Source organism: Calidris pugnax, unplaced genomic scaffold, assembly GCF_001431845.1.
Source record: "Calidris pugnax isolate Ruff unplaced genomic scaffold, ASM143184v1 scaffold102, whole genome shotgun sequence".
Lineage (NCBI taxonomy): Eukaryota > Metazoa > Chordata > Aves > Charadriiformes > Scolopacidae > Calidris > Calidris pugnax.
In genome coordinates this window covers 4,073,709-4,100,085 of record NW_015090846.1, presented here as the reverse complement: position 1 = coordinate 4,100,085, position 26,377 = coordinate 4,073,709, and the positions used below count along the sequence as shown (strand labels likewise).

At 38.2% G+C, this 26,377-nt stretch overlaps 1 protein-coding gene across 2 annotated transcripts; it reads right to left on the bottom strand.

The window, feature by feature from the left end:
• QSOX2 (quiescin sulfhydryl oxidase 2) lies at nucleotides 1–26,377 on the bottom strand. Of its 2 annotated transcripts, none has more exons than XM_014943044.1 (12): nucleotides 26,133–26,377; nucleotides 21,383–21,483; nucleotides 20,083–20,131; nucleotides 18,701–18,809; nucleotides 18,419–18,509; nucleotides 16,172–16,317; nucleotides 15,431–15,574; nucleotides 13,182–13,311; nucleotides 10,750–10,872; nucleotides 9,922–10,072; nucleotides 5,624–5,812; nucleotides 1–3,099 (listed from the first exon to the last, which is right to left on the bottom strand). In XM_014943044.1, exons 1-12 carry the CDS (start codon nucleotides 26,365–26,367, stop codon nucleotides 2,549–2,551), a joined length of 2,019 nt encoding a protein of 672 aa, XP_014798530.1. In that variant the 5' UTR covers nucleotides 26,368–26,377; the 3' UTR covers nucleotides 1–2,548. The 2 variants fall into 2 exon arrangements, with proteins under 2 accessions (XP_014798530.1, XP_014798531.1); XM_014943045.1 differs by having other exon boundaries at nucleotides 18,701–18,806.

Below are 26,377 nucleotides of genomic sequence, written 5' to 3'. Positions count from 1 at the left end.
TTGAGAAGCAAAACTTTCTTGCCTGTTGGCTGATACCAGCATCTCCCCAGCTTAGGTCACTCAAAAGTTGTCTGATTTTCAAGTCTAAATTTGGAAGCTCTGGGCTTTCCTCTTAACGAGCCTCCTCCTGGGACCTCTCCCTGGATTCCAGCACAAAGCAAGTGGCACCACCTTCCCAGTGGCCTGGACCACCTTCCACCCCTGGTTCACTGTTTTTCCAGTTCCTTACAGATTGTTTCACTATTCAAGCCCAGGTGTTATACGGATAACGAGAGGGACTCCTAAATTCCTAAAGAAATGAGATGCACGATCACTCCTTGTGCCAGAACTCCTGAGCAGTGAGGGTCCTTAAAAAGCACCGACTGACTTAATGTCGCAGATTTAACACCAAAAGAGGAGTTTTCCCACTAGACCAGAGGCAGCAGCAGTTGCCCACAGGTGCCCCCAGCTCAGCAGGAGGCAGGAACCAGTCCCAGCCTCACGGAGAGAGCAGGGAGTCAAGTTTCCCCCCACCAGAGCAGGAGCCATCGGGTGGGTACAATAAACAGCGACGATGGCTTAAGAAAAAACCCACAGATAACGCGGCTCTGCGCAGCTCAGACTCACAGTGCCATGTGAATGGAGAATTTTTGGCCTCTGACACATGTTTACAATAACTACGGAAGGTTATTACTTTATGTGTATGTTATTTTGATAAACTTAAGGAACAAGGGACAGTAAATCTTCCCATTGGAATAACAAAATTGAGCTTCGAAGCTGCAGCAAGTCGTGTCAGAAACGTTCAGGTTTGTGAACAAACAAGATTTGATTATGAAAAAATAACCCTGTTTGAGTTTTTGTGCTTTTAGACCATTCTTGTTGCTAGGCTTTAAACTTTTTATGCTAGGGCTTACGATGGAAATAAGAGGAGGACACACTAACAGTATAAATAGAATGAGTTGGCCAGGGACTATTTATTCCTTCTCGCGTAACAGAAGAGCTAGCAAACGGTCAATTAAATTAAAAGTTGCAAATGTAGAATTGAAAGGAAAAGCCCTTTTATATAACATAATTAATCTGTAGAACTCACTGCCACAAGAAAACATTGAGGCCAAAACCTATTAGGATTAACTAAAGATTAGGTAATGGATAACTAGAACATGCTCAATTACATTGGATAGGATTATAAACTTCACTATCCAGGACGTGAATTATCTCCCACAGCCAGGATCAGAAAGGAACTCCCCATTTCAAATGGTAATTTTACAACTGTTTTCATGGTTTCTTCTAATTGCTGCCAGCCAGGACCCCAGACAGATCTGTAAAGGCAACTGCCATGTTCCCAGTTGCTGCCACATCCCAGAACGGAGCAGCTCTTGGACTTCACCATTGAACCCTTCCTGACCCAAACAGAAGCCCTCCAGCAGCAGGGCAAGAGAAATGGGCTGTTCTAGGTCCTGTGCAGACAACTTTACAGCCTGCAGGTGATACTCTGAGAGCTCAGAGCTAGAAGTTCCAAATGAAGTGTTAACCTCACCTTACAAGAAGAAAAATTACTATATTGTAGAGTTCTCCAACATCATAAGGAACTTGGCCTTTCCAGATCTGTAAATTTGTTCTGGCTTGTCATACTGCAAACAGAGTCTCCCTGTCCTTCACTAAAAACACGGTTTCCCTTTACTGGAGTTCATCAGAATTGGTTTCCATCTGGATAACACAATAATTAGTTACTGTTCTGGTTCATAAATGAGTGAGGTGTGTAATCTAAAATGCTCCATTAACACATCCAACAGGAGCAAGTGAAGCACTGGGTCTGAGCATGGCCTTGCTTACATCTAAACTCTATTAAAATAGATGACACCATTAGCAATCACAACCAGGCTGCTTGTTGAGATAAAAACCACCCCAAAAACCTCATCCCAGCAGAGACACACACATCCTTGGCTGGAATGCATGGGAGAATGGAAGCCTCATTTGAACATGTAATGCTTTCTACTTTAAATATGCAGTGTAAATAATACTTCAGAAAGTCACATAGGTTTGGAATTGATTTAATCAGAAGAGAACTCTTGTTTCTTGAAAAAAAAAAAAAAAATAATCAGAATTCTTGCTTCTCTAAATGAAGCAGCCAAGGCAACAGCAGAACTGTTCAGTACTCTGGTAGGTAAAATCACCTCTGGATAAATTAAAAAAAAAAACACACAACTGGCTTGAAGTACACCAAACAATATCCAATTTCCTTCTAAAACCAGGCACAGTTGATTGCATAATGTAATGTTTACTCCGAAAATGAGTAAAGGATGTAGGTGGTAAGTCATGGAAAAATTTTAACTGAAAAATGCAATGCTTACTTCACTGGACATTTTATGATAGCACTATGTGCCTCAGTTAAAGATTAAGGTCCTTACAGCGAGCTCCATCTATTAAGCTAGAACACTTGTGAAATTACTTGGGAACAAAGGGGTTTTACAAGGAATACTGTATATAAAATCCCTGATCATAAATATTAAAGCTGTATCTGGTACTGAACAGCCACACACAATGAAAACTTTGTTTCCAATTTAAACTTCTATACAGACGAACGATAATACTTCACTTTCCACCGCTTGGATCTCATTCGGAAAAAAAAGTACATGATCATTAAAAATAAGGATGATGCAACATACAGTATGACACACAGACTCATGTCTATGTTGGAAAATCCAATCCCTAAGAAAGACAGGGCCTGCTTCGTCTCTTTAAGGTCAGCAGCTTCAGCTGCACTTTTACCACTATCTTTGCCAGGTCCGTGATTTGCTATTAGCTTATCTAACGCCTTCGATTCTGAATCCAGGATCTTCTCTTTATCCTGGATCTGATTTTCTCTGTTTCCACTGGGTTTCTTCAGTAGGCTTTTGTCCTTCAGCTCCCTTGCATCACCCTGGTCGGCTTCACTGGAGTCAGTCTGGCTTTGAATGTATTTATATAGAATATTTTCACCGTTATAGTGATGCTTCATGAACTGTAGAACTTGGGCTTCATTCCAGCTGTGTAATCCTTTAATTTCTTCATGACACGCAGGACAAATGTCTGGAGTTGGCCACTGAACTTTGGGAAATTTCGGATCTTCAGTCAAATCACCTAATTGGGAGGAGAAAAAAATATCAGAAGCAAATGAACTCAGAGAGCTGAACCATCAGACACTTCGCTGGAAACCACAGAGAGCATTTTCCACTTATAAATAGTGAGGCTGGGAAAAAATAAAGCCCACAGCACATAATGTTTGTATTAAATGGAAGACAATCACGGACAGATTTGGAAATTCATAAATTTTCTTATGGATGCATCAGTTACGTTCTGAAGTATTGCTTCCTCTTTCAAAATACAAACGCTAAATCATAATAATTTTCCTTTTCTCTCAGTAAAAGCTGTAGCATTCAAATTCTAATACAACAAGATGCTGCAATAGCTATTTTTTTCAGAAGGCATGAAAACACCACCATCTGGGCCTTTCAGGGGTTAACTTGAATTATGGTTCAAAACAAACTGCTCTTTTGCACTCAATACTCTTTAATCCCGAAGCCTGGTTTGCAGCAAACAGCTCCAAGGCCAAAGAGTTACAGATATTTTCATGTTTCTATATTGTGAACCATTCCATCCTAAGCTTGCTTTTCCATAGCTTGCCTTACAGCAAAATATTTTCAGTACTTTAAAAGCCGTTATCATATTTAAGATGTATATTTCAGCTTGCTTTTTAGCATTTAAACATATAAATGTCTTGAACTGGATCTAATTTTAGCATTTCAGTGGCTCATAGCTGTGACCACTCTGTCTCGACGGCGAAGAGCCGAATGCTGTAGCTAGTGGTACACTTTGCTCTAAAAACATAACAATTCTGAAACGTGGCTGGAGAGAATTTTCAGAACAAAAGTCTCCACCTGGTAAAAAAGCTAATTTATTCAGCTTATTGTTATTAGTATGCTAATACTTAAAATACTTCAGAAATAAATATAGATTCTCATTTTATTCTTATTTTTATCCTTTTTAAAGGCAGGAAACTCTCCCATGATTTTGAGCAAAATATTTTTTAGGGATTCAAAGGATGATTAAAAATATTGATATTTACAAGTAAGAGCACAAGTCTGCCTCTCAGCTATCTCAAAGATTACTCAGTAAACAATTTGTTTCAGTAGAGAAAGTAGAAACAAAACATTTTATGGTAAGATTACTAATAGAAACATACGTTCTAAAGCAACAGGAAAAAAATATTAAGGGCAGAGCTACATACAACAATCTCAGGACTCGCACTTGAAGGCTGTGCCAAGGTGTTTTCATTGACCTGTCAAACACCATTCCTGTTGAAAGCTGTATATATTACCAGAAATACAGATGCAGCTTTTAAGGATTAAAATAAGTCACTGTCCCAAAGAGAAATTTTACTGAACTTAAAAAGCATAATTTAACATTATTATTTATTCCAGTATGTTTATACTTCTTACTAAAAGGGCATTTTAGCCGGCTGTTGCATCATCTAAATCAATATCCATGTGAGTTTTTCAATAAGTTAATGTTCTAAATAAGTATATTACTCCACTGCTCAACGGGACTACCTTTTTCTGTGTCCAACCTGGCAATAGTAACAAATACTAAGGGATGTTTTTATTTAATACCTCTTCATTTACTTTTTCCTCCTTGGAGAAAGGAGACAAAACTGTTTATACTCACAACAGTATTTAGTGCTTCATAAATCTTGGGAATTCAGCATAACCATAATATAAACACAATATAGCATATTTAAATTGTAACTAATGCTACATTACACAGATCCATAACAGCAGACAGGGATTAAGTGCAAAGAGAAACCAATTTTCTTTAGTGCTTTAGTTACTTGATATCCCCAGAACAGAACGGATTAAATACAACCAGTATTTTAACGGTACTTTTAGTCTAACTGAAAACATAGCAATCTAGTGGGGGAACAGATTTTCTTCATACAGTAATTTTATTTTATTCAGTTGCTGATCTGCTAATAGACTCTTTTATCCTGGGAAAGTCTCCTGTTCAATTATCATCATTTTTTATACAGCATCTCTCCAGAACAAAATGAAGACAGGTTTTACCATCTATTTAAACTGCTACAGAAAGAAATTTAATCATGTTTTATTCACTGCTAAGTAGCTGAACTAAGTATTGCTCCCTTTTGAAAAGGCTTTGATTTGTACTCCGAAAAGATCCCCTCATCAAGCAACAAGTGAAATCTCAGAAGAAACAGTATCTTTGAGAATGATGAAGTTTTTTTCATTATACATCATAAGAGATAACTCTGTTACTGGAGGAGAGCGTATCTCAAGTGTCTATTTCTCACTCACACAAAGGTCAGTGCTGGGCTTCAGAGTTACAAATGATTGGGATGCTCTAGGTTTTGTTTTGTATATCTTTTCCAGCACACCACTGTAATTGGGGAGTTAGTCTTTTGAAGTCAGGATTTAATAAAGGACTGTCACAAGCTGGAACAACAGTTTCCTGTCGTTTTAAACTCATGTTACAGAGCATAATTTGCATTTCTCTTTGTTCAAATGTAAACCCCGTTGTACAACACACCATAGCCTTGTCTTTCAGACACAGCTACCTTTGGTGGGTTTTCCTAAGCCAGCCCCTTCCATACCTGCGAGCCTGTTATTCACGACGTTGTGCTTCTCCCAGAGCCAGAGAACAGCCTGGTCAAAGGTCTTCACAGAATCCATGGACTCTTTAGCCATTTCTTCAAAATGCTGAGCACAAGCCTTGCATCCAAAAAAGTGGTGAATGTATCTCCGCATGATCTGCAGCACTATTTGAGGATTGTCTTCAAGACCTAGGAAAACAAATGATAGATAGCACCATCTGGGCAAACACAGCTTCAACACAGGCACTTCAATGCACATAAAAGTGAACTGTGGGAAAAGGAAAGGAAATGCTGCTCCCTTCTTGTCCCATGCAAATTTACACCTCCACTTCAGATGTAAGAAACCAGCCACTTCTATAATTTAAAGATATCCACAGGACACACGTCGTCACTCAGAGCCTACACCTCAGTAAGTCACAAATATCAGAGGGATTAAAAGCTTCGCACAGTTTTTAGAAGAAATATCGCTCCCCAACAAAATACTTATTTAATATTGTCACTAAGTAGTTGAGGTGAGACATTTATTTATTCATTGCCAAATAATTTGATTTCAAATGTAGGGTTTAAGGTGATCTCAAACAGTACACTGGAAAACATACTGTTTTGAAAGATTGTCTGGGATATCAGACACAACTACAAGGGAATTATTTCAAACACCACTAAGATTCAAAAAATGCTAGGTGAGTGAGTGTTATTAAAAATGCAAAGTAGCTGTTTATACAAATACATCCTAAACCATTTAGTCTACACAACTGTCTTCAAAGTTACCCTGAACAGTACCTTAAAATAAGAGTTAAAGGCCAAGTGTTCTTTACAGTGACATTTCTCCTTTCAAAGAATATCTTACAATTTGAGGGGGGAACAACCCTAGCTAAATGAAAATCAGACATTCCAATTTTTTCAGAAGCCCATTATGAGTGTACATTTCGAAACTGTTAAAATATGCAAAGTCCCACACTGCCTGTATTTCACACAATTCCTCTGGAAGCCCACACTTTCTCTGTTATCTGGCCCAATAATTAAATGAGTATATACGTTACACAATCACCATTACATTTAGGCTCAGACACTAAGTTCTGGTGACCTTGCTAGTAAAAAAACCCAACAAGAGTCAAAACCCCACTAATAAGTACTTCACAAGGTGGCTGTGATACCTGTTTGTATCCTAAATTCCTCCTAAAATAAATACATACATATTATTCTTTCTGTAACATTCAACTTTTACACTAAAGATAGTGAAAAAAAAAAAATAATCATTATTTTATTCAGAAGTAAACTACAGTCTTTATAAGATTGCAAACTTTGTCCTAGGCTCTTACTGTGACAGCAGGTAGTCCCTACATCTGTAAGTGGCTTGAAAACCTGATATAATTCCTTAAAATCCTAATGGCTTCATCTCTGTCTCACAGATTTTCTGATTCATGCTTAATTGACCTAGTAAATTATGCCAAAATGTACTTACAAATGTACTATACGTTATCACAAACACACTCTTGTCAAATGAAACACGTTTTATGATGCAGATTGATCAAATTACCGACTCCCGCGGTTGAACACCTCCACCACCAGTAATTTACAACGCAGGTTTTGTAGGTTCTGTAGTAAAGGGTTATGGTGCTTTGCTCAATGTCCTGTTCCAGTAGTGAATAACAAGCAGTTTGGTAGGACATATGCCCTCTGTACGTGTATTGTTTTTGGGGGAAAAAACCCAAAAACTCAACAAAACCTATTCAAAACTATCAGGGTACTTAATTGCTATGAGAAATGAGAAGATTGAAATGAGAATGCATGAAGATTGCATAAAGAAATGCAATGAGAAATGCATGAAGATTGTCATAAACACCTTGATTTCGAACAACAACATTATATTCTTAAACATAGCAACAAAAAAAGTCTTTGGAGACAAAAAGAAATCATAAAAAGCAAACAATCTCTACTCAGACGTTCAATATCTGTGATTGAACAGGCATGTATAAATAAAAGCTACGAGATTAAAGCAGATTAAATTACAGTATTAAAAGAAAAGCTGAAAAATAATTTTGGAAAGTTGAAGCAAATTTCAGGCAAAACAGTTTTAGCATGTATACTAAATGTGTGTTTAGAAAAAACCACAACAAAAGTGACTACTTGCAAACAACCTCTTTAGGGAGGAAGTGAGATTCATACATCAATTTAATTATATCTGTTCTCCTGTGCAATGCTACGCTCTTGAAAATTCCTTCTGTGGGGAAGTATTTCAAATTCAGCACAGATTAAAAAAGAATTCAGATATATATATTTTTTAAAATAATCCTCAAGCCTGTCTTATTCACACTAACAGATCCTATTACCTAAACCCACATTTCATATAATTAAGCATCCTCAGGACCAGATTTCTACAATGATTTTATACACCCTTTTATATACAATGATTTTTCACAATGATGTGAGCAGTCCTGTTCAGGCTTCCTTTGGATTCCCTTCTGCTGATCCCACTGCAGGTTCAAATTACACCGTTCAACATTAAAACAAGTCAAATATAAACCAATAAAAACATTATATCAAGAAAGCCACAGCGAGTTCACATCAACTGCCAGACTCTGCAAGTAGAGGAAACTATCAAGAAAAATACAGCTGCTTTAAAAAGAAAACAAACAATTGCAAAATGGCTCATTTTGTTTGTTTTTCTTTTATCAGCCCAGAGATGAATCTTCTATTAACATCTGCCATGTATCATCGTGTAATCCTCCTTTTCTCTTTCCTCCCAAACTACTGCAATTCAGGGTAACCCTAATCTTTAAAGTGGACAAGAACCATAAAACCCTACCTGTGGTGGGAAGGATTAGGGAGTACATCATGCTTTTTAGTAGATGGGATTTAAACAAGCAATAAGGAGAGGAAAACCTCCCAAGACATAATCCGACAGTCTCAGACTGACCCAATTCTTTCGCCATAAGAAGTGATCATCACATATTTGTCCCGATTTAAATCGATGGTTAAGTGTGCCAAAGAGTTTTCAGGTTCTACAATGTATTTTTAACTTCAGACTGGCTGGAGGTCATGCCTGAAACATGGGAGCAATTTAAGATGCGATTTTGTATAGCTAAATATTAAGAACGTTTTTACTTTTTAATTAAAACACTTTTGGCAACAGGGACAAAAGGGGAAATTTAACTTATGCGTGATGCTGTTGAACAGCTAATAATCACCCAGTTCAAAAACCCCCAAACTCACCACACAGAGCACATTACTAAATTAAAGGGATTCAAGGTACTGTCCCATGAATTACAAACAAAACAAGACAAAACAAAGAGAGAAAGAAAAATCAACAACAGGATTATTAGCTATCAGAAAAAAAAATTTCTATTCTGCAGGAGATTCAATATTAAGAATTGAGATATTTCCACTGTGATTGCAAGTAACACTGGACAAATATGTGTAGACATAATTTGAAACAATCAAGTAACTGATGTTTTTTTTAAATCAGCAACTGACAAATTGCAAATTTCTGAGTTTTATGATCTAGTAACATTCTATTCTTATATTCCTTGGAAAAGACATTAAAAAAAGGTTTTAAATGAAAACTGAATAAAACTATAAGCACTTTCCTGGCAAGAATAAAAACATATGAAGGCCAATAGTTTAGCATTATTAATTCCATTGTGTAAAGAAAACAGATTATATATTCAGCACGTTTTTAAAATAGGAATCATCACCAGAATATAAACATGCAGCTTCACAAGATGCTGCAAGTCTAAAAATAAGCAATTTTACAGAGTGCTTGCAAATTAGCTATCACTACACAGATTAATGGGCAGTAGGTACATTAAGCAAAAAAACCTCCAAGTCATAACATTCAGTATTTAAGAAACAAAATTACAGGATTGGCTAATGGATGTATAGCTTTTACAGCTACCAAACTGCACCGTTAGATCTCATTCTTCTCAAATTAATTAACCGTGCAACCTGAACAATCTTCACCCCTCTTCAGGTAGCTCGAAATTTCTTCGCTTGAAACTCTCTCTTTTTTTCTGCTTTAATTGCTCCCATCTTTAAGGCCACACACTTTATTTACCACGTTTCTAAGCAAGGACAAATGGCCAGCCTTTCTTTCAAAGCCTTCCCACTGCAGTGAAGCTGCGCTCTGACCCCTGCTGGTACCAACCTGAAAGCTGAGCCTCCAACACCACTGTCTGCCACCACTTATTGAGTATTTACACACACAGAATTCCTCTAATCCATTACTTTTTCTATTGCACAGCAGACCTGCTGCACGTATTTGTTTTTCCCTTCAAGAGTCTCATGTAACTGCTGCTCACCTGTATTTATCAAAGCTTTCGGTCGCAGCGCAGCTTGAACAGTCAGGGTGTGAAACAGCTTCCAAAGGGAACAGGTATAACCTCTCAGCTCGGGTCTGCTGCCCTGACAGCCAACCCACTGAACTTTCTTAGTGAGAAATATCCCAGAAATCTGGGGGGAAAAAAAAGAAAAAAAAAAAAGAGTATTTAAGATATACGTGGCTCTAGGACCTGATCCTACCTTGAAATTGAGTTGATTCGAGGATAAAGAATAGTAAATGACTCTCTGCACTTGTAAATGAATTCATGCTTAAGGCAAACACATTTTAAACTCGTAACAATCCTTAAGCCTGAGATACTCTGATGGACCATACAAAACTCATCCCTCTTGCAAACATATTACATGATACACAACGTACAGTCGCTGATAGAAGAGTATTTTGGGAAACTCTTCAGGAATAATACCCACTTCAATGGGTAAATTTCCTATCGCTTAAACTCTGACCTTCAAGAGAATCCTGCAGGCACAGCAAGCAAAGGCACCTCAGAAATATCTGCTGGGAACCTTGCATCATTTGAAGGTGACGTCAGGGAACACGTGTTTCCATGTGTCTTAGTGATTGCTTGCTCATTATAAAACTGAGACAGGATTGTGTATTTCAATTCTCTCATTTCAATTCCTTCATGTGGATTTTTTTGTTCCGGTAATGATTTCACTTTATTTTCATTTTAACCTTCTTATAACTCCATTATGACTGAGGGGCTATCAGTAAGTGATGTCTTAGATTTATATAGAATCTTATCCTTTACTAATGCTGTATTTTACGCTGGAAACTGCTAACAGCTTACCCGCATTTTGTTGTTGACCAGATCTAGGATAGCATCATAAGGGATTTTGTCTAATGGAAGGCTCACTAGCCACTCTTGCAAGGTCTCTAACAACTTCACCACAGGCTGACGGCCAGGAAAAAGCTGAGGGGAAAAAAATAAGAAGAAAATACCCGTATTTTAAAGCACAAATATCATTAGCAACAACACACTTTTATCTTTATCTAAATTTGTTTTTCCTGTCTTTAAAATGCTTCAGATTTTCTTTTGTTATGATGAAATTAATTACTTGTTCTGCTTTCCATAAGAAGCCATCTCACACTAACCTCTGCTTACAAAATTCACCAAGTTGCATGCACAAAATGTTAACCAGTAAAATGAAGCTACTCAACAGCAAGCAGAAATGAGGCAGAACAACTTTGGGCAGGTTACAGAGAATTTTGCATTCAGGTAATTCAGCTCAGAAAGGAGCATAAAACCTAAGGGAATCAGAGGGGCTGAAATCCTTCTCACTGTTAGAAGGTTAATGACAAAAATTAGTTTTTATAAAATATTGGTTCCGGTTTCTGTAAATATAGATGATGGTTATCTAGAAGAGCATTTTCCTTTCCACACGTGTAACAGTGATTTCCAAAGTGATTTGGAAATAGTGACTTCCTTAACTTGCAATTTAAAGAAGTCAGAGTCTGGCAGATGAGCAGGAGGAACTGTAAATCAGAGGTAATGCCATTATTTTACACTAGAAATGGTATCTCGCTTTAGTGATGGTTGTAATTACTATAGAATTAAGTAGAGTATGCGTATGATCCTCTAAGTACCCTTCCAGAGGGAGCAGTATTTCAACAGATGGGGAAATAAAGTCCCTGTATCTGCTACATTAAATACATAAAGCAATTTATGACAGTACATGCTATACATATGCTGGTCATTCTGCAGCCGTTGTCCAACTATCGACAGTATCTCTAGTTCATACACCATGCAAATCTAATGAGCAGGAACTCCCTTTTACATTGTATTGTATCTAACACAAGGGGCTGTGTGCATCTTTTGGGTCCAAAGACAACTCTTAAATAGCCTGTAAAAAACCAGCACACTTCTGAACTACTGACTGCATACTATAATTACATATACTCCTGTAGGAGCCCCAGAATATTGTTCATTACTATCTAAAAGACAAGAGCATCTCAGGTAGGTATCTGTCTCATTGAGGATTCAAAGAACAACAGGCTTCTGCACCGATTGCCAAAAAATCTAATTCTACAACAATGAAAGTTTCCCCAGAAACCTCTGTGACTTGGGATCTATCATTGCTACAAATGCTGTTACACAGGGGGACAGTATAAAAAGTGTCCCAACAGAAAGACCTGAGACTCATGAACGAGAACTCCAAGGAAAGTGGTACACAACCAAGAATGCCAGAGGAGAGCAGCCCCCACATGAGCAGTGGGAGCCTGGAGATGAGCATGCAACTAAAAAAAAGAGAGCATTCCCCATTTATGCACTAATAGCCGGGGAAGCAAATGACATCAGCTGGCCAGGAGCCATCAGGAAGCCCAGAGGATGTTTTAGGGATAATATGATGGAAAGATTACCACTACACTTTCTTAAAGAAATGAGGCCAGCTAGAGATTTCTGACCTCTGATGGCTGCAGGGGGCGGGGGGACAAGAAACAGTCTGTCTGATTTTCAGATAAATCCAGATATTTGGAAATAGTTCATATAGGCCTTATTATTCCCTTAAATAGCTATTGATTCACTTCCTTTAAAATAAAAGTGTTAACCACTCAGTAAGTAAATGTAAAGAGACACTGGTTACTTCAGCAGGCTGATGTTATAAAGTTAAATTTTTTTATTTTTTTTTTTTTTCAGGTCCCATCACATTATTTCACATACATTGTCCCTTCACACAAATGTAATATGTAAGCATCTTGATTTTTGAAACGCTCAGTTATATTCAATACCTCAATTATTTTTAAATACCCAATTAAATGCAATACCTCAATTATATTCAAAATTTAGACAGAAGTTACTAATCTCTCTAAACACAACACCATTTGTCAAGTATGCATTAACAAAATCCAAAAGTCAAGAATGAAAAACAAAGGGTTTTTTAAATCCCACTCATTTACAATAGCTACTTATGCTGAAAAATCTGATAAATGGACTATATTTACAGTGTTTGTTCAATATGCTGCAAAGCACTTAAGCTTTATTTAATTTCAAGCCCTCCAAGATTAAATTAAATGCATTTCAGCCCTATAAGTGTGTCAGAACGGCATACAATAACTCAAAAATAACATTTAAAGAAACCCACAAAACTATTTTTTTTAAGCCAGCGAGGAAGCATATATTTAAACATTCTGAAAGACATTTTGAGAGACTTATGTCACACAATAAATTTTATGTTAGAGCCACTTTATTCTTACAAATAATCAAAGACTACAAGTGTATACCTTGGCAGAGACGGTAACAAAATCCTTGAAGGTCTTGAGCTCAGCTCCCTCAAGTGTCTTGTGCGTGGCGAGCTCTACCCTGAGCAGGTAATGCAATCCTGACTCAAGGTCAGCCATGTACAGCTTGGATCTGAAACACACACATATATAACGTTATAAAGTGGCAGGTTTCTTTCGCTCATTTTCTCACCAGTCATGAAGGTAAAATTGATATATAGGGGGTGTCATTAAAACCTCAACATTTGCCACTCCACAGTGATTGCAGTCTGTCCTGCACCACTAAGGGAAGTCACAGCAGCTACTCCAGGTGCTGGGTATGGTGAATGTCAAGTTCAATGAGTTTTCACCGTACCCTCCAAAAAGAGTAATTTTATGTCATTTTGTTCAGAGTTTAGACAAATGAAGCATAACCACACACAAGAATTTTTATATTTGACTAAACGCTTTGCCTCCCAGCCAGCTTTACCTTGTAATGAAATTATAACCCTGACATTGTCAACAAGGAAATAGCTCATGTAAAGAAATTACAGCTTCTCTCAGGACTGACCACAAAGAGAAAATTACAGGCTATGAAAAAAGGGAGACTTTTGTTGAACATACACAGAGCAGAAGTGCAAACAAGACTGAAAAAGGTCAATGCTGGAAAGGACTGAATCCAGAAATCCTCTCCCAAATGCAGCAGTTTTACAGTAGGTTCTTTGCACACAAGTTTAACAGTTAATTTTAATCACAGCAGCTCTTAAAGCAGAATTAGGCGCCTTACGACAGGTACAAGTGAAACAAATAAAACAAATGAAAGATTTTAAGAGTTCCTTCTCACAACCAAATATCTCCATAACATCAAAAAACATTTTACAAAGTACAAATGCAAGACCCTACCTTTCAATGCTTTCAGAGTACAAACTTTAGACAGTATGATACAGAGCAATGCAAGTGAACAAACAAAAGTTCACATAGTTAGAGTTAATGCTTCTTATAAGAGTTCAGCAGCAGTATTATTTCTAAAACAAATAGAATTAAAAGAACAATCATTTTAGGAACTGGCTGCCCCCACCTCCTAAACAAAACACAGGAAATAACATAGTAAAATGCAGAATAATCTATATTCTTAACTCAAACTACAGACTTATTCTGAACTTATCTCCTTAATAGCGTACTCACTTAAATTTTAAAAACCAGCAAAATTCTGCTTCAAGTTTCTTAAATGAAGAGACATCCATATGAATGCATGAGGTTCTCCCAAAGGATCCTATTTAGAAGCCACTTGGACTGGAGAGTCACATCACCAAGATTTTGTCTTGCTGGAAAGCAGCTCAATTTAACTAAGTTGTTTTGATAACAGAATGTTTCATGTAAAATATTTTATAATAGTCATTGAAAGGAGATGACATTAATAGCATCTAGGAAAGGAAAATAAGTACAAAATGAAAGCACTCAGTCCTACATCTTTTCCATCTAAAGATGCTGAGGGATTATCTCTCTACAAAGCCTTTGCATCCTTCTCTCAAACAAAGAGGGAAAGAGGGTGAAGATAAACCTTACCGGATTTTGTATGATAAACATCTTTTACAGTGACTTTAGTATTTTATGTTACACTTGCATTTGACAAGCACTTTTTAGTGGGCACTGCTTCCCTATTATGCACACAGACAATTCTGCTTTTCTACAGAAATGTCATAGCTCATTATTTTACTATTTATTTTTTCAAGGACATCAATTACTTGCTGAAGTTTTTCCAACAATTCAAATCATATACTTCAGCTGCTCCTTGGCATTTTTAAGTCAATTAAGTATTAAGCAATACTTTTGGAGAAAAACATTCCTTGCTGCTAAACAAGGAATGCTTCTTGCTAACAACCAAATACTGGCAGTCCTCAGTAATTTCACTTCTGACTTTTTTGAAACACTGCTCACATTCGTAAAGAAGTTGTAATCTTGATGGTAGAACTGAAATAATTTACAAGTGTTACCTGAATATACTGAGAAATGGACGAATTTGAACCAACAGCTTCGATGCCATAATTTCTCCAGTATTAAGCACAAATGCCTTTAATTTCACTAGGCAGAAGAATGCAGATCATTCAGTAGCGACCAACTTATTCAACTCAAGGTGCACCACCTGGGATGGAATTTTGAACTGCACTAGGTTTCAATAATAAACTACAGTAGAGCTTCCCACATAGCAAGAAAAATCTGCAAGTGAATTTTAATAACCAAGCATTGATCTGAAAATCAAGGGGATCACTTACTTATCGAACTCTTTCCACACTTTGATTTCTGTACCCTCCTCTCTGTTTTCTGGAACAGGGAGCTGAAGTGGCAAAAGAAGCTTTTTTCTTACGCCTGGCAGCGACTTTAAATATGAAGAAAAGAAAGACCGTAGAGGCTTCAAACTGTATATAAATGGACAAATTAAAGATTACTTTTATTCTCAGACTGAACGAATATCCAAAGCAATTTAGTAAATGTATAAAATAAAATATTCACTTTGTTTTATGATTTGTTAGGAACAATCAGCTCATTGCTCCCACCATATCAAACTCCATATAACAAACATTACATCAGAGCTTTTATTTCCACTCAGAAACACTACTTGAGGTCATTACTTCACAAGTGAGTTTTGTCACCAGTATAAACTTGTTATTATAGTTAATCATCCCATTTTGGCTAATCTTCCCTACTGTCCAATGAAGTCTAATTTCCACTGGCACAACCCACATCTGTGTATTACAAGCGCTCACAGAGAGTAAACAGTAACACCAGATTATTTGATAATTGCTAGAGAGTGCTCAAGACAAGTAATTTTCAAACAAACAAACAGAACACACAGCTTCAGTCAGTACAGTGTATTGATTACACACCAGGACACAAGTCATTATACACATGCAAAAGGTTATAGAGTAATTTACTTTGTAGGAAAGGAAGCTACGGAAACTCTTTTTATAGCTTAAGTGAACTTGCCCATATTCCTCAGACAGATAACGACTTACTTGTTAATTAATCCACGGGACCCATTTGGATGTACCAGATAGCATGAAGGGACTGAGGTGATACCAAGTTTCTCAAGAAAAGGCTTATCAAAATTCAACGCTCTCTTCACAACAATGTTTTCATACTGGATCAAGTCTAAGATAACCTGGGTAATGAAAAGATGACATGAATTATACATTGTTCAAGGAATATCCAATCTTGTAGGACAAGACGTATAAATAGGTGAAGTGCATCATCCTTTAAGGGTATCATTATGCTGTTCGCCAAGGCAGCACATCCACGAGTATTTTGTGGACATGAACAATTTCAGTTAAAGAAGATTTACCCTTCTCCAGAAATTATTTACTCCTATCTTCCATTTTTTTCTTGGGTCTATACTGACCTTCTCCCTTTGAAATCTGACATCTGAAGAAAACATAAGAATGAATGATAGAATGTCCTCATAAACCTAAAGTAGCGCAGATGATATTCCAAAGGCACCAACAGGTTTATGTTTCATGTTTTATATATATATATATGAGTCTAAAGGCAAATTTCCAGGTAGTGAAAAAACATTTATTTGGTCCCACTACTTTAGGAAATTCTGATGTCAAACTCCATGCCTTAGAAACAACCTAAGGGCTTACAGGAGTTAAGGCTTTGCCTGGCAAACCCTGCCAAATCAAGCTGTGTAGCCTCTGGTGCCCCAGCACCCAGCTGGCTGTTCAGCTCTTTTTCCTTACCAATCCCCCAGCAGAGACTCCACATAGGGATAGGTTCTCAGGTATCTCAAAAGTTCCAGTTCAAAGTCCAGCATTTTAGCTCAAACCAGTCGCTGGGCTTTTGCACTAAAGCAGCTGGGAATGGGCACAAATTTTTTTGCAAGGTGTAAACTTCAGTAAAGGGTGGAGGCGGCAGAAGGTGGTAACATCAGGGAGCCTCAGAGATTTGCCAGGACTCAACTATTAAAAGCTCTCTGCCAACTCTGATTCTTCTATTCTTTTTTTCTGTTGTTAGTTTCACAGTTTCAACTGTACTCTTCCCTTTCAGGTGAATATTATCCTTGCAAGTTTTCCCTCAAACTTGTAATTAAGAGACCTTCCTTTCATCAGTGATAAATGCATGACCTCCCTTTCTGCAGCTCTCATGATTTCTATTAGTTTTGTCTATATTGTCTTATACTGTAAACTTGAAAACAATGTTATTTTCTATTTCACTAAGCTATTCTATGCAGCTAAAATACTACATAACATCAGCAAATATTTTCTTCTTCTGAAATCAGACTCCACTTTCTGTTAATCAGATGACACTCAGTCTTTCCCTCTATCAGACAGGTAATCAAATTAAAGCGATTTTGATAAAATGCTGAGGAACTTTATAACCATCACCTTTCTTCTCTTCAGTAATGCCCACTTGTTTCAACACAGCAGCTTCCAGAAAACAAATGTCTGGAAGCAGCCTGCTTCTCCAAGCGATTCTCGCTTTTGGCAGCACACCCTCCTCCACTTGTGCAACTGGGCCATCTCAGCATCAGATCTAATTAGAAACATTTCACAGACACTGGATGTTTCTACACAGATTATGCCTAGATAATTATGCAATTTATTTTCTTTACTTATCCTAGGTCTTGGCAGGAAGAGAAAAGTAACAGTTGTCTAAGCTAACAGCAGGCTCATTAGGTGGTGAAACGATGCCAAATCAAATATTTTACTGGGGGGTTGGGGGAAGCAAAAAACCAAAGACTTCCACTTCCTCAGTGCCTCAGAGCTGTGAAAATAATTTTAAGCTATCATCCTATTTTAGAACATATTTTCCTAAAACCTATGTGTGAAGAAAGAGAACTAGAGGATTTAGATTATTATAAACAGCTGAAATCCCAAAAGATGTCCAGAAGAATGAATATTATGAACAGTTCTCTAGCAGTAACAAAATAATAGTCTGACAATACTTTTGTACTTGTCTTGAAAGACAAGAGAATCGTGCTAACAATGAAATTGATACATTAATCTTCCACTAAAACATGAATAGAAGAAGTTAACATGACATCTCATTCATTTGTAAGCAACTTCTTTTGTGTGACTAAATACAACAGCCCTCTGTAATTCCTTGACTTTGTGATATCTCAAATACGCACAACCTGCCCCTTATAACCCTTTAATTCAGTCATATAATCAGAAATGTTGTTGCTTGGCTAAATAACATAAAACTCAGCTGTGTTATGATAACATTCATTGATATTCATTATGCCATTTGTAAGTTTACATTACCTCTCGTCCAACATAGGAATTATTACTCTCAAACACAATGGCTGTGTAATGATGGCTGTTCTTGTCAAAAAGAGAAGTAATCTCGCTGGACCTTTTAAAAAAAGAAAAGTTATTTACTGCAGGTAGAATGCAATGTACCCACTGACAGAGTTTCCCTTTATGATCTCACAGCAGAACTGATAAAAAGGAAAAAAGCTCACTTCATCTCTAATAGGACCTTTGACATTTCATTTAATGAACATAGTTAGCACACACGAACTGTATTTTCAACAAGAAACTTACGAAACTGGATCCAATGGAGGGCAAGCAGGAGGCCTCAACTCTTGGGAATGGTTCTGTAAGAAGTCAATCATCATCTGACGAACTGTTTGCAGCTCTCGATCTGCTCCTGCTGAGTACAGGTTAACAAAAAAAATAAAACACTCCAGTAAACTGAGAAAAAATTATTAACATGCAGTTTTTCATATATTCTCATACTTTTCTGTGTCTGGTTTTTGTTTGAAATTTAAACTTAAAAAATACAATACTATTTGGCTGCAGGACAGGGAGTAAGGATTTAGTTGTACGATTTCATTTTAATGTTGAGATGAGATCATATTTAAAAGCTGTCATCCCACTCCAAAAAAAAAAAAAAAAAAAAAATCTCATGGTTCACCCACGAAGCAGACAACCAGGATACACCGTGAGATTCAGGAACCGGGTATTCAGCAGAGCCAAAGCGTATTTTTTGCAGCACAGCACCCTGCTGCAGGCTTTTACCCTTTTGCCCCCCCCCAAAAAAAAAAAAAAAAAAAAAATCAATAAAATCTCAAGACTTTTCCAAATCTAACCATCTGTCTACCTTCCCGATTTTCTCTTCAAACCACACTTCATTCTAAATCTGTGCTCGTTTTCACAATAGTTCGCATGGACAAATTCAGTAGCTTTTTTGCAATAAGTATATTCATCGTGCATTAAAAAATGCAAAGGTGTCTCATTCTCACCACACGGGCCAGGTGAGGTTACAAAGCCTCGTAAAAATATGAGGAAGTGTGAGAATATTTTATTTGCTTTAAAATAAATAAATTAAAAAGCAGAAGCTCTCACAAATGTCAAGAAGTAACAGGTACAACTATGGTCTGTCTCTAACACAAAGGGTTAATGGTGCAGGTGGTCTCTCTTCTGACCTCTGGCCTTTTAAATGTTAATCCATTGAAAAAGACAACATTACTTTTGTCCCCAGACAAACCACCTCAAGCTGTGATCCTGTCAGACACACAGGATAAGCCTGTTTTCAGTTAGTCAACATCTGAATAGGGGTTATCCCTGGGAGATTCAGGATGCCTGGAAAGTGGCTGACAGATCAAAAAGCACCAGAGTCAGGATTGAGCAAATTGGATCTCATGCTGATGAGGTGCGTGGGGGGGAAAAAAGGAATTGTAAAAAAATTATCTAGCCATTTGTGAAAAAGAATTACATTAAAAAAAAAAAAAAAGCAGAATGTGAGCACTAAGCTTTTGAACAAATGTTTTGCCTGTCTATAATTCTGCCCGACATTCCCTTTTCACACAGTACTTGTAATATCGTATCTTAAGGAGCTATTTACTGTCCATCCCATCCCTGGCTGTCCAAACTAATTGACAGGACATGGAATTTCGGGATTTCTTACAGTAGGATATTCTTACCTTTGTAATTTTCTCCAGTAGTAAACTGCTTTGTAAATGCTTTGAAGTACTATGTGGAAGAAAAAAAAAAAGTATTATTGCTTTGAAAATAACTCACTGTATCAGACAAAAGCTCAGTTTAGAAACAAAAACGGCTTTCAAGAATTTTTTTACTTCTTATGGCTATAATTACAAAACATTTTTATCTATTTGTTCAGAAGACAGTTTTCCCTCTTAACCTATGAGTTCCAAAGACCTGCTTCTCTATATGAGGGTGGCTCATATGCACCAGTTGAAACTGATATACTATAAAGCCAACTGTTAAAGGAAAAATACTGTAATGCATAATTCAATACTGTATATCGAGCCATTACTGCAAACAATAACCCAAATATGAATTAAATTATTAACAAATCAGTACTAACAGCTGTGTATATACTTAGAACACTATTCACATTTTCTCAACTCCCTCCAGTGGTTAAACAGGATATATAATGGAGCCTGTTTGCCTTCTGCTATTAAAAAAACCCTAAAGAGTACATTCCAATTTATACCCAAAACTTTAAAGATGAAAAAAAACCACCCCCAATTGTTCTTTGTAAAGGGAAGAACATCACAAATTCTACAGTGAAATGTCTCCTGTTCCCTCTCCTGTCATAACAAGCACAGTTTATTCAATCCTCTCCATCCATCACATTCTGCTCACACTTACAGTTAATAATGTGATTATACGGTTTGACAAAGACAGAGAAGTTAAAAATTGCACTTAGACACAGAAATGAACAATGGCAGATCCTTTTGGCAAACACAAGATCCCTTTTAACAGCCAGTTTAAGCAAAGTACAAAATTAATTAGAAAAATACTGAAGGATCAATCAAGGCTAAATTTTTAATTGGTCTTGAAATGCAATTGAAATGTATTACCTTTACTTTCAACACACCAAAACTAAAAACACTATTAATAATCACGAACATCTTAATTTGAAAAATATTTATACAAATTGTTTTTATCTATTAAATATATTACAACAACTAGGTATTATATACATTTTAACAATATGGCACTTTCTAGAATGGTATCTTCTTTCAATAAGAATTTTTCAGATTCAGAACAGAGGAGTGAATTACTGCTATAAATAACTGCATCAGCAAGAACTTGAATTAATCTTTTATCAATCCTGCACCTTTTTCAGCAAAAGCAAAGGAAAAGTCCAGCTAAAGAACTAGTTGCATGTCACACTCCGTGCAAGCAAGTTTATTATGGTTTTAGTTACTCCAAAGCATGCATTATTTACCTGAGGCAATATATTAAGCCACTTACCCTAAAAGTCGGGTAATAGTGAATACCATATTCTTTGCACGTCTCGTAGTTCTCTTCTTCCCCACAATCCAGCACACCAACTCTAATTGCAGATTCCCAGTCTGAAAACAAAGATATCTTTCAATTCTCAGCAGAAGTGATCTCGGATCCCAGCTGATGGATTGCCCTGCTGCCCACGGAAGTCACCAGCAGCACTCCCAGAGATTCCAGGGGCATAAAAATCAAGCCCACAGTCGATTCTCATTTGCTATTCATTTCTATCCTCAAGTGTAATACAACCTACTGATTTTTAAAATAACTAAAACCACCCTGTTTGTCTTAGCTGCAGCAGTATTTTCAGTACACCTAAATAAAAAAGAATCCCACCACGTGCAATGTAGCCGTTCCAGGGCTGAAAACATTTTATTGACTCCAGGAGGATGAAATAGGGGCCAACCCAACACTTGCAAGATATGAGAATGTATTACCCAGCTAGTATTCTCTAGCTTTTCCTGTTAGCTAAGCTCATGAAGTAAAGCATGCATAATACATATAACTGAATAAAATTAATCCAACAGTTGCTCATCCACATGGCTGTCAATTACAAAACAATCAATTTGATGCATCTTGTATTATAGCTGTTTTAACAAGGACTCGCTATTTACCAAACTTAAATTTTCTCCAGAACTGCACACAACCAAGGACTCGCATATTATCTACCAAAAGTTGCCTCTATCTTTTAGTACTGTTCAGGAACACATTAGATATACCTCAAAAAATATTTGAGTTTTAACCAGACTGCTCAATAGTTGATTTTGAACATCACAGTAAGTTTCCTTTATAAATGTTTCATGGCAATAACCACAAGAGTTCCAAGTATTTCTATAAACATGCTTATATAACTTCAATAAAAGCTTTCAACTCATTTATTGCTTTTTACTTCTCATTTTGCTAGGAACTTATCTTTTTGAGCCATGCTCCACTGCAGCAATCACTTTAAGGAAGAACTGTCTCCAAGACATTCCTTAGACAGTTACTTTTTAAAGCCAAGCTAAATCCAAGTAGCTGTGGGCAGAATTCGAAGGCACACCACAATTCCTGAGTATCAATAAAATTTAAAAAGCACTAAAATTAAACTTGTTTTTACACCAAAGAGCATGAAATCTTCATCAAGTTCAAGATGTGATTGACAGCTGCATGCCTAGTTGCTTTTGAAATCTAGCTTGACCTTTGTTTGTCTTTGGAGGAGGATGGGGCAGCTGAGGGAGAATTTCAGTTGTGCTGAACAGGCACCAGGAGTAACTCCAAGCATGGCAGAGCAGATGGGCACGTATTCACAGGAGCACAAAAGATACAACAGTCTATTTCACCAAACAAAATGCAAAATAAATAAATAAATAAATAAAGTTTGGCTTCTGGGTATCTATCTCATTCAACTTTCACCACTCCTCCTCCTTTTTCCACCTGTCTCCATCCTCCTCCACGCAATGAATAGGAGCACTATGAACCTAATGCAAATTGCCTCCTCGCAACAATGCAAACCCATCTCCAGATAAATACTTGGGTTAAAGAGCACCAGCTGGGATGTGTGCTGCTTAGCATTTGCTTCTGCTTTAAAAGGACCTTTTCCTTTCTAAAGGATGCCAAAGTCGCTGGCGTGCACAGCCTAGGCTATGTGAGTTTACAGTGGCACCGTAGCCTGGATTGTTGTTTGTTTTTTTTTTAAATGCTGATTAATTTTAAATTAGCATTAGTATTTTTGAAATAGTAACTCACAAACTACAGGAAAAGGGGTAGATGAGTGATATCACATTAACCAATACTATTTCTCTTTATGCTAACCAAGTTCCAACCAATGACATGAATGTACTGGACAATCTGGAAATCCAGCAGGTTGCTTCAACCTCCCACTTAAGAAATGCTATGGAATACCAGCACACCAGTCACCCTGCATTACCAGGAAGACACTTTCTTCACATAAACCTTGTGTATTTCCTCCAGCAGGCAGATGCTGTGTGTTAACTTCAATTGTGAAGTTTCAGCCAGGGAGACAAGATCACAAGGAACTTCTCTCCCTGCCTGCTACCTAAGAGCTATGTATTTTAACACACAGGCTGCTTCCTGAATAATGACAAGATTTCTGCAGAAACCATTCTTGCAAGATTTGGAAGAACAATTGCTAGATTTGGAACAGTTGTTCCAAATCCAGAGGAGTGGATTGCTTCTGCATATAATTCAAGAGTTGTCGTATATGAGATCTCCAAGGGTTTGTTACTTCTACACAGAAAATTACTACACATAATCCCAGCCCACAGGCATTTTGGTGGATAGATTCAATCATCTTTTAAGACAGAAAAAGTACAATTAACTATAATGGCCACTTTAGCCACTACTGTAATGAAACTAAATGTGTGATTAGGAATGCAGCAGCAACTACTCTAAGCTTAAAGCCTCTTCTGAGAGGAGAGGCAGAATCAAACTCAAAATGTAAATTACACAAAAGCAATCACTGCTCCTATTTTTCAGGAGGATTACCTCCTGCTATGAAATTTACAATGATAGTATTGCCAAGATTTAACAAATGAGAACTGAAATAAAAATTAAGTATATTACCACAGGCCTTTTATGGATGAAGGAGTTGTGCCAATTTAACAGGACTGAACCAAATTAGCAAATACAGCCACAGTGAGCTCTCTAATGTAGATGAGTCTGCACCCTCAAAGATGGCTGTAATATCCTAGCAGATGAGTAAACATTTTTGAAAAATAAATGCTAAAACAGCCTAAGTGGATGAAACATTTTGGGTTTATTTTTGGATGAAGCTACAGATGAAAACTGTGACTGTTCTCAGTCTCCTACTGAAATCCACTCATGCCAACTTTAAAACAGAAACATTTTGCTGACAAATAACACCAGAAGCCAATTGCATTTGCTGGTAGTGCCAATGTCCACATATAAAAATCCACTTTTTAAGTATAAGTCTTCATAAAAACTCAATGAACTAAGAAGCAGATAGGCCTTCAAATGGTTAGAGTAATACAAGCACGTAACATTATTTGGAGTTATCATGACTGCAGGTGAGAATAAAAAAAGTAAAGTTTGAAGAAGTCATTACAAGTTACAAAAAAATATTGCCTCCAAAGGTATGATGCTGCTGTAGTGACACACAAACATGCCCCTGTCTTATTTTGACAAAAGCTCTGGTCAGTTGAAGCCCTTCACGATCTTCACTGCAGTGTTCAAAACACCTCCTTGTTCTTACCCTTCTTCAAAAAAGAAGGAAATCTAATACTATTCTGACCACAAGCAAATCAAATGACAAGATGAAAATGTTACACAAACTTATGCAAAGAAAACAGAAAAAAAGCTACTGCTTTTATAAACAAAACAACCATGCAAGTAAGGAACATTTAAAGTGCTCTGAAACCATTACTGCTCTGCATTTCTCGGTTTTGGAGTTTCTGCTCCTCAGTCAGCAACCCTCACCATGTGATGAGTTTGTCAGAACCTATTTTTGGGTAGGCCTCCATTTCCGTGTATCTACAACCACGTGCACCTCATATTGCACCTACATTTCATATTAACCATCAACACTTTTCACATGCAAGGCTGCCAGAGACAAGCCAGAGCTCTTCACTCCCTCTCAAATTGAGACTATAAGAAAGCATTTGAACCACTGTCTCCATCCAAACGAATGGAATGAACGTCAAAAGCTAAATTAAGAGTAGTTTAACAGCCTTTAACACCACTATATTAAGCATAACATTTCCTACAGATCTGATCTCAGGTCTTTGCCCCACCAAAGGCATGGACCTGAGGGGGCTGTTTGTTTCCTTACCTTAGATCTACAACTAGAGTAAAACACTTCAGTTCCTGCAAAAAAACCTGAGCAGACTAAGCCACAGCAATGCAAGTCTCCCTTGATATAAAGCACAGAGGCCATAATTTCAAGTCACTATTTGATAAATCTGAAAATCTGACTCTCAGTGAGTTTTATATTATTTCCTGGCAGTTCTTTTCCCAGTCCGTTCATGCTACACTGAATTCAGAAGACATAAATCAAACACATGCATGGCCTCTTACAGTACCACAATATTTATTTTTTGGTTAGCCACTAAAACAGGCTGGTCTCTTTACAAAACATACAGAAGATAAAGATCTTGCCTCAGAGAGTTTAGTTGAAACATACCTCCTGTGCCCCAGCGCATCCCCTTGCATGCACAGAGCGCAAACCTGCAGCTGGATCCCTGCGTGTGAGGGTATTTTATGCCTGGATTTCTGAGAAACGTTTGATTTTGGAGACTTGCTACTCTCAGCCGTACCTCGCTCTGCCCGGTGGGCCGTTCCGTGGCTGTGCCTGCCACCCCAGAACCAAGAAGAGAGGAGAGCCACCAAGACGAGAGGAGACCCACACGTGTGAAGGCCCCGCCAAGCCCACGGGTGACACCACCAGCCCAGACCCCGCTGTCCCGCACGCGTGCCGAGGCCCCACCGCAGCCCAGCGCCCCACGAGTGACCGCATAAGCCGAGCCCCCGCTGCGGCCCACACGGGCGCCCCGGTGCCGGCACCGAGGACTGACCGGCGGCGGCCCGGAGAGAGGCCGCGGGGGCTGCGGGTCAGGCCGGCGGGGGCTGCGGGTCAGGCCGGCGGCAGCCTGGCCCTTCGCCGAGCAGAGCTGCCGAGAACCGGGCGGCGACAGTGGCCGCTCCCCGGGTGCGGGGTGCCCGGTGAAAACCCGCAGCGGAGGGGGCGGCGGCGGCGGCGCCTCACCTTTAACGTCCCCCGCCAAGGCCCGCCAGGTGGGGGCGAAGGCGATGCAGTGGCCGCAGGACGAGCTGTAGAACTGCACCACCCAGGCGGCCGAGGAGTTGAGCAGCGCCTGCCTCACCGAGCCGGCCGCCAGCACGGTCAGCGGGTCCTCCCCGGCCCGGTAGAGCCGTGCCGCCGCCGCCGCCAGCAGCAGGGCCAGCAGCACCAGCGGCCCGCTGCCGCCCGCCGCCGCCATGTTGGGACGC

Bases quoted from the DNA above. Each gene is read 5' to 3' on its own strand.
- QSOX2 (XM_014943044.1), bottom strand. From the start codon at position 26,367: ATGGCGGCGGCGGGCGGCAGCGGGCCGCTGGTGCTGCTGGCCCTGCTG. The intron at 18,810-20,082 runs GTAAGAATATCC...ACCTGTACTCAG, and splicing joins TACTGGAGAAAATTACAAAG to CAGGAGCAGATCGAGAGCTG. The intron at 10,873-13,181 runs GTATACACTTGT...TTTTCCCCTCAG, and splicing joins TTGTTACCGTCTCTGCCAAG to CTTTTTCCTGGCCGTCAGCC.